General features: G+C 39.4%; 1 protein-coding gene across 2 annotated transcripts in view; it reads left to right on the top strand.

The window, feature by feature from the left end:
* Positions 1-12,396, top strand: part of ANAPC5 (anaphase promoting complex subunit 5) — a 35,814-nt gene that overhangs the window by 11,368 nt on the left and 12,050 nt on the right. For both annotated transcript variants that reach the window (XM_011355766.1, XM_023528206.1), the window contains exons 6-9: positions 2,617-2,718; positions 3,701-3,891; positions 10,209-10,290; positions 10,942-11,031. In XM_011355766.1, coding sequence (XP_011354068.1) covers positions 2,617-2,718; positions 3,701-3,891; positions 10,209-10,290; positions 10,942-11,031 — 465 coding nt within the window. The remainder of the gene's footprint in view (positions 1-2,616; positions 2,719-3,700; positions 3,892-10,208; positions 10,291-10,941; positions 11,032-12,396) is intronic.

Here is a 12,396-nt window from a genome sequence, read left to right on the forward strand (position 1 = left end):
GCATTTTAAGTTGCAGATATCAGTACGCTTTACCCCAAACATTTTTTTTTAATAAACGTATTTATTTAAATTAGTTTCAAGTATACAACACATAGGTTAAACATCTATAATGTTTATAAAACGATCCCCCCAATTGCTCCCTCCCTCCCCGGGCCCTCCACTTAGCCATCACGTTAATGCTGACTGCATTCCTCCTTCCGTGCTCCCCGTGACCAACTATCAACTACTAATTTGTACTTGTTTAACCCTTCACCCCATTCTCTCAGCCTCCCAAACCCCCGTCCCTCTGTCCATCACCAAATTGTCTACTATATTTGTGAGTCTATTTTTGATTAGTTTGTTCTTTTGTTCCTCAGATACCACATATGAGTGAAATCATATGGTACCTATCTTTCTCTGTCTGACTTATTTCACTCAACATAATAACCTGTAGGTCCATCCATGTCATTGCAAATGGTAGGATTTCATTTTTTTTTTAATGGCTGAGTAATATTTCATTGTATATATGAACCATAATTTCTTTATCTAGTCGTCTGTTGATGGGCATTTAGGTTGCTTCCATATCTTGGCTATTGTAAATTGTGCAGCCATGAATATTGGAGTGCATAGATCTTTATGAATTATTGTTTTGGTTTTCTTTGGATAAATACCTAGAAGTGCAATTGCTGGGTCAAAGGGTATATCCATGTTTAATTTTTTGAGGAACTTCCATACTGTTTTCCATAGTGGCTGTACTAATTTGCAGTTCTACCAACAATGTATGAGGGTTCCTTTTTCTCCACATCCTCGCCAACACTTTCTGTTTTTTGATTTATTGATGATGGCCATTCTGACAGATGTGAGGTGATGTCTCATTGCGGTTTTAATTTGCATTTCTCTAATGATTAGGAACCTTGAGCATCTTTTCATATGTCTGTTAGCCATCTGTATTTCCTCTTTGGAGAAATATCTGTTCAGGTCTTCTGCTTATTTTTTAATTGGATTGTTTGTTTTTTATTGTTGTTGAGTTATATAAGTTCTTTATAAATTTTGGATATTAACCCCTTATAAAATGTATCATTAGCGAATATCTTCTTCCAGTTGGTTGTCTTTTTGTTTTGTTGATGGTTTCCTTTGCTGTACAAAACCTTTTCAATTTGGTGTAGTCCCACCCCAAACATTTTTTTGCTGGTGTTTTTCAGCCATACTTTTTCATTTTCTCAGTAACATAAGCTGAACATTTTTCTCTTATTTTCAAGCATAGAATTTTTATTTCTGTGCTCGACTTTCCTATTTTCCCTAATTTTGTTCTTAAATTTTTTTCTGCAGAAAGATGTAATGTTTAGATCTAGATAAAAGTGATCGAAACACCCCTACAGATGAATTTCAGACAGTTTAGGAAAACTGTCTAGACAATCGATTAACTATAGAGGAGAAAATATGGCTGATCCTCACCTCATCTTCATTCCTCAATATATTACAGGTGGATTAAAGGGGGTAAATGTAAATACTTAAAGCTGTAATTAAACTAGATGGAACTACATATTAAGTTTTAACTGATCTCTGGATGAGGAAAGACTTTCTAAACATAAAAGCTGTGGAAGAAACACGTAGGAGATTATTTGATTTTTCAGCATAAAAATTTTAAATGTCTGCACGTCAGAACATGTTTTAACAAAATTAAAAAGCATACAACAAAATGGGGTAAGTACTTGCAGTAAATGTGACAAAAGGTTAATATTTTTGTTTTAAAAATCATTTTCAAAGACTATTTGATGAGATAGTTTGTAATATACTATTAAATGAAAAGAGTAGGAAGTTAGGTGTTCTAATTTTGTTAAAAACGGTATATATATATGTATGTATACATGCATATGTATGTACATGCATATATGCACATAGAAAAAAGACACTGGAATAAGATTCACTGAAGAATTAATAGTGTTATTTCTGGTGGAGGGATTACAGAGTTTTGTTTTTTGTATGCTTGTTCATATTTTTGGAATCTTCTTTAATGACATAATGAATTAAAACAAAATTACTTGCAGAAATTATTACTTATAGAGAAAAAATTTGTCTAGGTAGAATTGAAGTAGTGTATATAGCCCAGTCAAGTACTAATATTTAATTTGGAACTGGTTTTCTACATATTTTATATAATTGTTGCTGATACCACCCATATGAAGTAAATAACCAGGAGTAGCGCAACTGGGAGCCGTGAGGCCCTTTGTGGGCGCTGTGATACACACTGCCTGCCTGAGGGTGCTTTCGGTTTGTGGGTGGGGTTAAACTGGCCCTTTCACTCTAGCTTGGTAAGTACTGTAGGAAGGGTTAGTGGAGGGGGCTTGTGGGAGCACTAGGGGCTTATAGGACCTTATCTAGGCTACAGAGTGATAGGAGCAGTTCTCTCTAAATTGGTGCCCGAGGGATTAGCAGGGGTTTGCATGGGAGGAGTGTGTGGACGGGGAGCGATGTCTAGGAGACTTACTGGTGCAGGAAGAGGGAACCATGTTCCTTATGGTCAAGAAGAGAGAGTAGCTGCAGAAAAGAAAATAATGAGATGATGCTATTTAGTATAACATTTCCATATGTTCATTGGTCATTTCTTTCTACTGAGTTGTCATTTTTAAATTTCAGGCTTCTTTGTTAAAGAATGATGAGACCAAAGCCCTCACTCCAGCTTCTTTGCAGAAGGAATTGAACAATTTGTTGAAATTTAACCCTGATTTTGCTGAAGCGGTGAGTCTTTTCCAGAATTTGTTGCTGAGTTGAAAAGGAATGACAAGGCTCCTCTTCTTGTTGAGTTGCCTTGCAAACAAGGATAGGCCTGTTGGCCCAAGATCTTGGAGAGAAATCCTGTCGTGGGCAAGTCAGCAGCCAAGCCTGGGTTGCTGCCACTCCCGCCCACCCTTGTGCCAGTAGCGTTTCTTCAGGCGAACGTGTCCTTTTCTCTGACGTTGTGAATTATGGACAGACGATAGAGTAGACTGTTTAAAAAATTTGGCCTAAAAATTCTTTCCTTTCTCTGTTTTTGTCAGTGTGGTTTTTGTTTTGTTTTGTTTTTTAAGTTCAAATAATACCATTCCTCAATGGATTTTTTTTTCCCGGATAACTTTCTTAATAGTACCTGGATTTGATGTCTGGCTTAATCCACAGGTAGAAAAATAACTGTTTTGCTCCCTAGTAACTGGAATCTGCCTGTTTGGAGGGAAGTTTAATTCAGTGATTAAACAAAATGAAAACGTTTTCAAAATAAAAGATAATGAATTTAATAAACTAGTAAAAGTCTCACTGTTTGAACTTGGACATTTAGAAAAAATAATTTTATAATTTTTATATGAATTTAGGTTTTAAAATCTTTATTTTTGAACTTGTGTTATTCCTTAATACCCGAGCGAGGTGAACTTCCCCTCCACCCTCACGTATCACCTAGTATAACCAGTGACGTAGTGCATGTATATTTAGGATAAAACACTGTCACAAATTCTAATGGAACTCCTGTTTTTCATTTGGGGACTCCCTCTGGGAGGAAACAAACAATTGTATCTTGAACCTGTTTTTCTGTTTTTTCTGCCTATGGGGAAAAAAACGAACCTAAACTATGACCATCTTGTTAGAAGGGTGGGGGACACACGGGCATGTGCAGCCGTTGGAACTCTGAATTAGTCTTACACAAGAGAAAGCGGCATGTTTACAATGTGTGGATTGCTTCTTGTTTTAGCATTATCTGAGCTACTTAAACAACCTCCGGGTCCAGGATGTTTTCAGTTCAACTCACAGCCTCCTGCATTATTTCGACCGCTTGATTCTAACTGGAGCCGAAAGCAAAAGTAACGGGGAAGAGGGCTATGGCCGGAGCCTGAGGTACGCCGCCCTGAACCTGGCCGCCCTGCACTGCCGCTTCGGACACTAGTAAGTTCATGGGTTTGTATCCATGCGGAAATTGAAGACAATGACTCGCAAATGTTAATTTAGATGGAAATTTTTCTAAAATTCTGTATTAAAAAGAAGAAAGAGAAGAAGAAAAGAAAGGAAAGAAGCAGGCTGTTTGATCTGGACTTGTCAATAACTTCCAAAAGGGAGGCTTTTCTCCTGGACGGAAGTTCACGAAAACCTTCTGCTTAAACAGCCTGCCCCCTGGTGCCGCTGTGCCACAGGGCTGCCCTCGTCCGGGGCCTCCGATTACTTCTAAGAACAACAGCCGTTGAATGAAAAGGAAATTAGGTCATTAGGCCAGAGAGTCCCAGAAGGACTTTTTGGAGTTAATAATCGGGATGCAAAAGCTATTTTAAGTATTTCAAAAAGCCAAAAGGAAGTTGTTGTGCCTTTACTTGGTAAAAGACTGCACTGGCTTATTAAAAGTCACATGTTTGTGCTTTTAGATGGAATTCAGGCAGCTCAGTCAGGTGACACTTGGCTTACGTCATTGCTAAGGTATGCCTATGATTTTAATGAATAAAAATAGGAAAATTGACCAATTATTTGGTAAATAGAGTTAAGTGGAAAAAATCTTTCAAAACATGGAAGCTATTTTGGAAACCACGAAATAATGTGAATAATGAAAAAGTTAAGAGATTACTGATTCAAAGAGTCTCCCCATCTCCTGTGGCTTTTTTCCATTTGAGAGGAATGTGGTTTCTGCTATAGGCATCTTCGAATAGAGACTTGAGGGGGTAGTGATGGAAAAAGAAAGACCAGAGTTCAAGAATTGAGAGGAGTTCTTCCCCTTCCTGTATGGCCCAGGCAACACCCAGGAAGTTCTGTTAACTTCTGGTCATCACATTTTAAAAGGGACATTGACAAGCTGGTCTCGGAGGCATTCAGAGCCATACCATATAAACTATATGGGAAAGTTGGGAGACTGTTTAGCCTGAAGAAAAATGATTTAGCTAAGCACGTGTCTGGCATCTTCATGTACTACAAGGCTGTGTGAAAAGGGCTTAGTTGATTGAGTTCGTGACCACTAGGAGATCAGTGAGAGGTGGTCAGTGCAAGTGAAGGGGCAGAATATTCTCCCTCCTTACAAGGACGCCGTTTCTGCGGCAGAATCCTTTGAGAAAGGTGCCAGTGCCGTTCCGAAGCCTAGACCAGGGACATCATTAAGGCCGCTGAGGCAGCAGGTCTGTAGATGCGCCCGATGGTGTTCGAGGATGCTGCAAACTCCATGACTTTGTGAGATCCGATACTGTCTTTTAATAATCAACTTCTTTTTGTCTGCCTAGCTTTAATGACCTCTTAATCAGAGCCTTTCCTTTTTTGTGTGTGCTCATGATAAAGAGCAACACCATTTGTAATATTTACCAGTGACCTATTTCAGTGTTCAAAACAGCTTCCCCTGGGGTTTGGAAATTTGTATACAGCCTTCTAGATACAAGTAACCTGTTGATGTACAGAATTTCTTTATTTTTACAGTATTATCAATGGATGGGCAGCTAATTGCATGGAATTTCATTGGCAACTAATTCCTGATTTATTCAGGTCTTGTCTTTGTTTCTTGTCTTGGCACTATGGTCCTGCCTAAGCCTTTGTGACTAGCTAATAGGATTGTGGCGATTTCTTGAAAATCTTGAGAGTTTATTGAGCATGTACTGTGTACTAGGCACTGTTGTAGGTAATAATGAGATGATGCTATTTAGTATAACATTTCCATATGTTCATTGGTCATTTCTTTCTACTGAGTTGTCATTTTTAAATTTCAGGCTTCTTTGTTAAAGAATGATGAGACCAAAGCCCTCACTCCAGCTTCTTTGCAGAAGGAATTGAACAATTTGTTGAAATTTAACCCTGATTTTGCTGAAGCGGTGAGTCTTTTCCAGAATTTGTTGCTGAGTTGAAAAGGAATGACAAGGCTCCTCTTCTTGTTGAGTTGCCTTGCAAACAAGGATAGGCCTGTTGGCCCAAGATCTTGGAGAGAAATCCTGTCGTGGGCAAGTCAGCAGCCAAGCCTGGGTTGCTGCCACTCCCGCCCACCCTTGTGCCAGTAGCGTTTCTTCAGTCGAACGTGTCCTTTTCTCTGACGTTGTGAATTATGGACAGACGATAGAGTAGACTGTTTAAAAAATTTGGCCTAAAAATTCTTTCCTTTCTCTGTTTTTGTCAGTGTGGTTTTTGTTTTGTTTTGTTTTTTAAGTTCAAATAATACCATTCCTCAATGGATTTTTTTTTCCCGGATAACTTTCTTAATAGTACCTGGATTTGATGTCTGGCTTAATCCACAGGTAGAAAAATAACTGTTTTGCTCCCTAGTAACTGGAATCTGCCTGTTTGGAGGGAAGTTTAATTCAGTGATTAAACAAAATGAAAACGTTTTCAAAATAAAAGATAATGAATTTAATAAACTAGTAAAAGTCTCACTGTTTGAACTTGGACATTTAGAAAAAATAATTTTATAATTTTTATATGAATTTAGGTTTTAAAATCTTTATTTTTGAACTTGTGTTATTCCTTAATACCCGAGCGAGGTGAACTTCCCCTCCACCCTCACGTATCACCTAGTATAACCAGTGACGTAGTGCATGTATATTTAGGATAAAACACTGTCACAAATTCTAATGGAACTCCTGTTTTTCATTTGGGGACTCCCTCTGGGAGGAAACAAACAATTGTATCTTGAACCTGTTTTTCTGTTTTTTCTGCCTATGGGGAAAAAAACGAACCTAAACTATGACCATCTTGTTAGAAGGGTGGGGGACACACGGGCATGTGCAGCCGTTGGAACTCTGAATTAGTCTTACACAAGAGAAAGCGGCATGTTTACAATGTGTGGATTGCTTCTTGTTTTAGCATTATCTGAGCTACTTAAACAACCTCCGGGTCCAGGATGTTTTCAGTTCAACTCACAGCCTCCTGCATTATTTCGACCGCTTGATTCTAACTGGAGCCGAAAGCAAAAGTAACGGGGAAGAGGGCTATGGCCGGAGCCTGAGGTACGCCGCCCTGAACCTGGCCGCCCTGCACTGCCGCTTCGGACACTAGTAAGTTCATGGGTTTGTATCCATGCGGAAATTGAAGACAATGACTCGCAAATGTTAATTTAGATGGAAATTTTTCTAAAATTCTGTATTAAAAAGAAGAAAGAGAAGAAGAAAAGAAAGGAAAGAAGCAGGCTGTTTGATCTGGACTTGTCAATAACTTCCAAAAGGGAGGCTTTTCTCCTGGACGGAAGTTCACGAAAACCTTCTGCTTAAACAGCCTGCCCCCTGGTGCCGCTGTGCCACAGGGCTGCCCTCGTCCGGGGCCTCCGATTACTTCTAAGAACAACAGCCGTTGAATGAAAAGGAAATTAGGTCATTAGGCCAGAGAGTCCCAGAAGGACTTTTTGGAGTTAATAATCGGGATGCAAAAGCTATTTTAAGTATTTCAAAAAGCCAAAAGGAAGTTGTTGTGCCTTTACTTGGTAAAAGACTGCACTGGCTTATTAAAAGTCACATGTTTGTGCTTTTAGATGGAATTCAGGCAGCTCAGTCAGGTGACACTTGGCTTACGTCATTGCTAAGGTATGCCTATGATTTTAATGAATAAAAATAGGAAAATTGACCAATTATTTGGTAAATAGAGTTAAGTGGAAAAAATCTTTCAAAACATGGAAGCTATTTTGGAAACCACGAAATAATGTGAATAATGAAAAAGTTAAGAGATTACTGATTCAAAGAGTCTCCCCATCTCCTGTGGCTTTTTTCCATTTGAGAGGAATGTGGTTTCTGCTATAGGCATCTTCGAATAGAGACTTGAGGGGGTAGTGATGGAAAAAGAAAGACCAGAGTTCAAGAATTGAGAGGAGTTCTTCCCCTTCCTGTATGGCCCAGGCAACACCCAGGAAGTTCTGTTAACTTCTGGTCATCACATTTTAAAAGGGACATTGACAAGCTGGTCTCGGAGGCATTCAGAGCCATACCATATAAACTATATGGGAAAGTTGGGAGACTGTTTAGCCTGAAGAAAAATGATTTAGCTAAGCACGTGTCTGGCATCTTCATGTACTACAAGGCTGTGTGAAAAGGGCTTAGTTGATTGAGTTCGTGACCACTAGGAGATCAGTGAGAGGTGGTCAGTGCAAGTGAAGGGGCAGAATATTCTCCCTCCTTACAAGGACGCCGTTTCCGCGGCAGAATCCTTTGAGAAAGGTGCCAGTGCCGTTCCGAAGCCTAGACCAGGGACATCATTAAGGCCGCTGAGGCAGCAGGTCTGTAGATGCGCCCGATGGTGTTCGAGGATGCTGCAAACTCCATGACTTTGTGAGATCCGATACTGTCTTTTAATAATCAACTTCTTTTTGTCTGCCTAGCTTTAATGACCTCTTAATCAGAGCCTTTCCTTTTTTGTGTGTGCTCATGATAAAGAGCAACACCATTTGTAATATTTACCAGTGACCTATTTCAGTGTTCAAAACAGCTTCCCCTGGGGTTTGGAAATTTGTATACAGCCTTCTAGATACAAGTAACCTGTTGATGTACAGAATTTCTTTATTTTTACAGTATTATCAATGGATGGGCAGCTAATTGCATGGAATTTCATTGGTAACTAATTCCTGATTTATTCAGGTCTTGTCTTTGTTTCTTGTCTTGGCACTATGGTCCTGCCTAAGCCTTTGTGACTAGCTAATAGGATTGTGGCGATTTCTTGAAAATCTTGAGAGTTTATTGAACATGTACTGTGTACTAGGCACTGTTGTAGGTGCGGGGAATATAATAGTGAGAACAGAGGAAAAAGCCCCTGTTTTCATGGAGCTTACAGCGGGAGGGATAAAGAAGTAGCGCTAAACATATATCAAGTCGTAGTAGATCAGGATACGGGTTAGAGAGCGATGACGGAGATGCCGTCGATTTCATGAGGAACACGCTTCCTCCAGCTGTACGCACAGATCTTGCACTTCCACAGTCTGCCCTCCCTGACCTCTGAGATGTAAAGGAATTGAGGCGGTGAGTGATCTGTCAGCTGGAACAGCAAGTGCAAAGGCCCTGAGGCAGTAGTTTACTTAGCATCTGAGGGGGAGCAAGTGGTACAGTTAGAGTGCTCTAAGGGGGAAATAGAAGAAGACAAAGGCATGAGATTGCAGGGGTCAGGGCATTTAGGGTCCTGTAGGCCCAATGTGGACTTTGGCTTTTACCATGAATGATATAGGAAGCTGTTGTTTAGAGGCAACAGAACTTTCTGCTCTGGCATTTGAAAACAGTAGATAGCCAGTGCATTTCAGGTATTATAAGCATTTTGCTTCTTGCCCTGTTGCTGAAAATTTTTATCAGAGGTGTTTCTACTTAGCAGCAGTGGAAAACCATAAGGTCCTTTGAGGATTTGCCTGACCTGAAGTTTCTGTGTTGATAAACTACCTTTTCTTCCTACCTGGGAAAAGTAGCCTCTCTTTAGTCCTGTTTTAGCATGCAGTTCTCCCAAAAGCCTTTTTTCTAACATATCATTTGTTTGGTTTTCATTATATAAATAAGTGATACCCATAGCATTTATTTTGAGATCCTCAGTGACCCAGCATTGATAGGACTTCTCTTCTATGACTTGCCATTGAGAAATGCGAAGTTTAAGACGTTACCCATGTTCTCTACAGATTTATAAACTAGTTAAAAAATAAAATTAACGCAGGTTAAATGAAGAAGGTGATACATAGTAGTATTTAATTACACATTACAGAGTGGGGTATGGATAGCATTTCCGTGGGAATTCTCAGAAGTGAGAGTTCAGTGGAGCCAAGAATATTTGGCTGAATTTCCACCGAAGTTGAGAAGTTGGGAGAGACATCCCAGATGGAGGGGAACCACATGAGCAGGAAAAAAAATTTCACAAGTGGATAATCCTCAAAATCCTTTTAAAAACTAGTTTTGAAAAAATTATAAAGTATCAAATGCCATAGTAAAGAAAAATTTCAAATAATGCGGAAGGGAATGCAATGGAAAGTAAAACACTGTGTTTCCTTCCTCGCCCTTCCCCTCAGCCGTAGACCGCTAAAATAAAACTCTTAGGAGTGGAGATCAGGTAAAGCTGATCCTCGATGCCCCTTTTGGTAGAAATCCACCTCAGAAGGAGCGTGTTCTGTATTTCCTCTGTTAATGTTTCTTGCTGCTGGGGGAGGGGAGTGCCCGTGAGGGAATAATCCCATAGTTACAGCTTCCAACCCAAAGGCCTGTACTCGGATAAAGTACAGCACAGATGACGTCCTGCTACCGTTTGTTGCTTGTGCATTTTGTGATCGTTAATGAGATGAACGTTCGTTCTGTCATCAGTCAACAGGCAGAGCTTGCCCTGCAGGAGGCGATTAGGATTGCCCAGGAGTCCAACGATCACGTGTGTCTCCAGCATTGCTTGGTGAGGCCACCCCCTGCCTTGGGGATTCTGTGCATGAGTGAGGTGGACTTCGGAAGGCCCCGTTCAAATTGGGTTGTTTTGTAGTTGGAGCAAAGGTCCTTAGCAGTGACGGGAAACTAGTTAGGTAGTCGCAGTAATTCAGGAAAGGCAGCCCATATTTATTTATCTCTCTTAATTTATGACATCTGTTTTGCTTTGGTGGCATTTCTTATCTACAAATTTTAGTACATCTTGCCATGAGAAACTATCACATTAAACGTCAGCATTAACAAAAGGTGTGTACCACACCTCGTAGCTGGATACAACGTTGTCCTGTAAAAGGATAATCAACAAGTGCAAGTAGAACACAGAATTCATTTAACAATCACCTGAGAATCTCATTTTCTCAATAAAAGGCCATATGGGGGTTTCGTGCTTTTTTCTGGAACATTTGCCACTCACTGCTATCAGGAGAAGATCAGTGACTGGGTTATTTGTCTTGGGAGTTTTTGTGTGTTTGATAGGTTTCATTTAGAGTCATAATTCATGAAAGAGTGTGTTAGAGGATTTATTTTGTCCCTGGTTAATTCTTTCTTACAACCATGCTGATGTTTTAATAGAACATTAACCGTTACCATTGTCAGGATATATTTTGATGGTTTCTCTTACCAGAGCTGGCTTTATGTGCTGGGGCAGAAGAGATCTGATAGCTACGTTCTGCTAGAGCATTCTGTGAAGAAAGCAGTACATTTTGGGTTACCGGTAAGGCTCATTTTCCATTGTTTAAATAAATGGTGTGGTTTTATTCTTGGTAGTTTCATATGACCTTAATATTAATTAAACCACTAAATTCTGTCTGATTTCTCGCTGCTCCCTTTATCCTAATAACATCTGTGAAAGTTCCATTTGTCAATTTGATGAGACTTTTTTTTTTTAGTTTATTGATCAACATTAATTTCCACATATTTACTTGGAAAATTTTCAGAAAAGGCTTATTTTTAAACCAGGGATTGGCAAACTCTCTAGCCCTTGGGCCACACTGGCTCACATCCTGCTTATGTATGGCCCTTAAGCTAAGAATGGGTTGTACATTTTTAAACAGTTGGGGAAAAAACAACAAAGAAGAATATGCAACAGAGACCAAATGTGGTCTGCAAAACCTAAGTTATTTACTGTCTGTTCTTTTATAGAACAAGTTTGCCGATCCTGTTTTAACAATAAAGCCAGCAACTAGTCGTAAACCAGATAGTTAGATTTGTCTTTTCTCATTTTGAGTGACAGGGGAGGACCTGAATTATAATTCAGTTTTCAATGACAAATACTGAGGGGCATTGAAAGGGTATAGTCTGCACACATGAAATCATAATGGCTGTTAGAATCTAGATTGCCATTGCACAAAGAACCTTATTTCATCTCAAAAACATCTGCTGAAAATGGACCATGGGCAGTGGGACTGCTTACGCATCTGTTTGCAGCAAATTCCAGTAAAATTGAAAGTAATTGTGTGTGTGTAATAATTTAAAGTATATGCTTTTCAAATCTGTAAATTGTCCATTTGACTCATTTCTGGGAAAGTTATATGTACAGAATTGATTCTAATGACAAAAGTAAGTGGCTCCTTAAAATAGATGATAGACTTCTTAATTACAATTTTTGTTATGGATTTAACAAAATCCTATTTTAGTTGAGCTTTCATCGTTGAAAATTATACTAAAAGTTAATGAAAAGATAATTTTGCTCACGATGAGCATCCTTTCTTAATCCCCTGCTACATCATGTGCCCAGCACTGTTTGACATACTAATTCATTTTAATCCTCACAACAGTTCTTTATAATAGGTTTGATGCCTGTTTTGAAGGTGAGAAAGCTAGGTTTGGCTAAGCACCACGTGGCTGGCTGCAGGTCACATAGTATGTGGCAGAGGCGCTGTTTAAGCTCTGGTCCATTTAATGCCAAAGCCCTGGCTATTCCCACCGAACCAACAACCTGTCTTCCAGCCTGTTTTTCAGGAACACAGCTCCCGTGGGTCAGGGTCAGGCTATAGGTACTTTCTAAGTAGTGCCATCACTATGTTTATGCTAACATGTGAAATATGGCAAATTTCTGAAGAAAAAAAAACACGTTCTG

This window comes from Pteropus vampyrus, unplaced genomic scaffold (genome assembly GCF_000151845.1).
Source record: "Pteropus vampyrus isolate Shadow unplaced genomic scaffold, Pvam_2.0 Scaffold23, whole genome shotgun sequence".
NCBI lineage: Eukaryota > Metazoa > Chordata > Mammalia > Chiroptera > Pteropodidae > Pteropus > Pteropus vampyrus.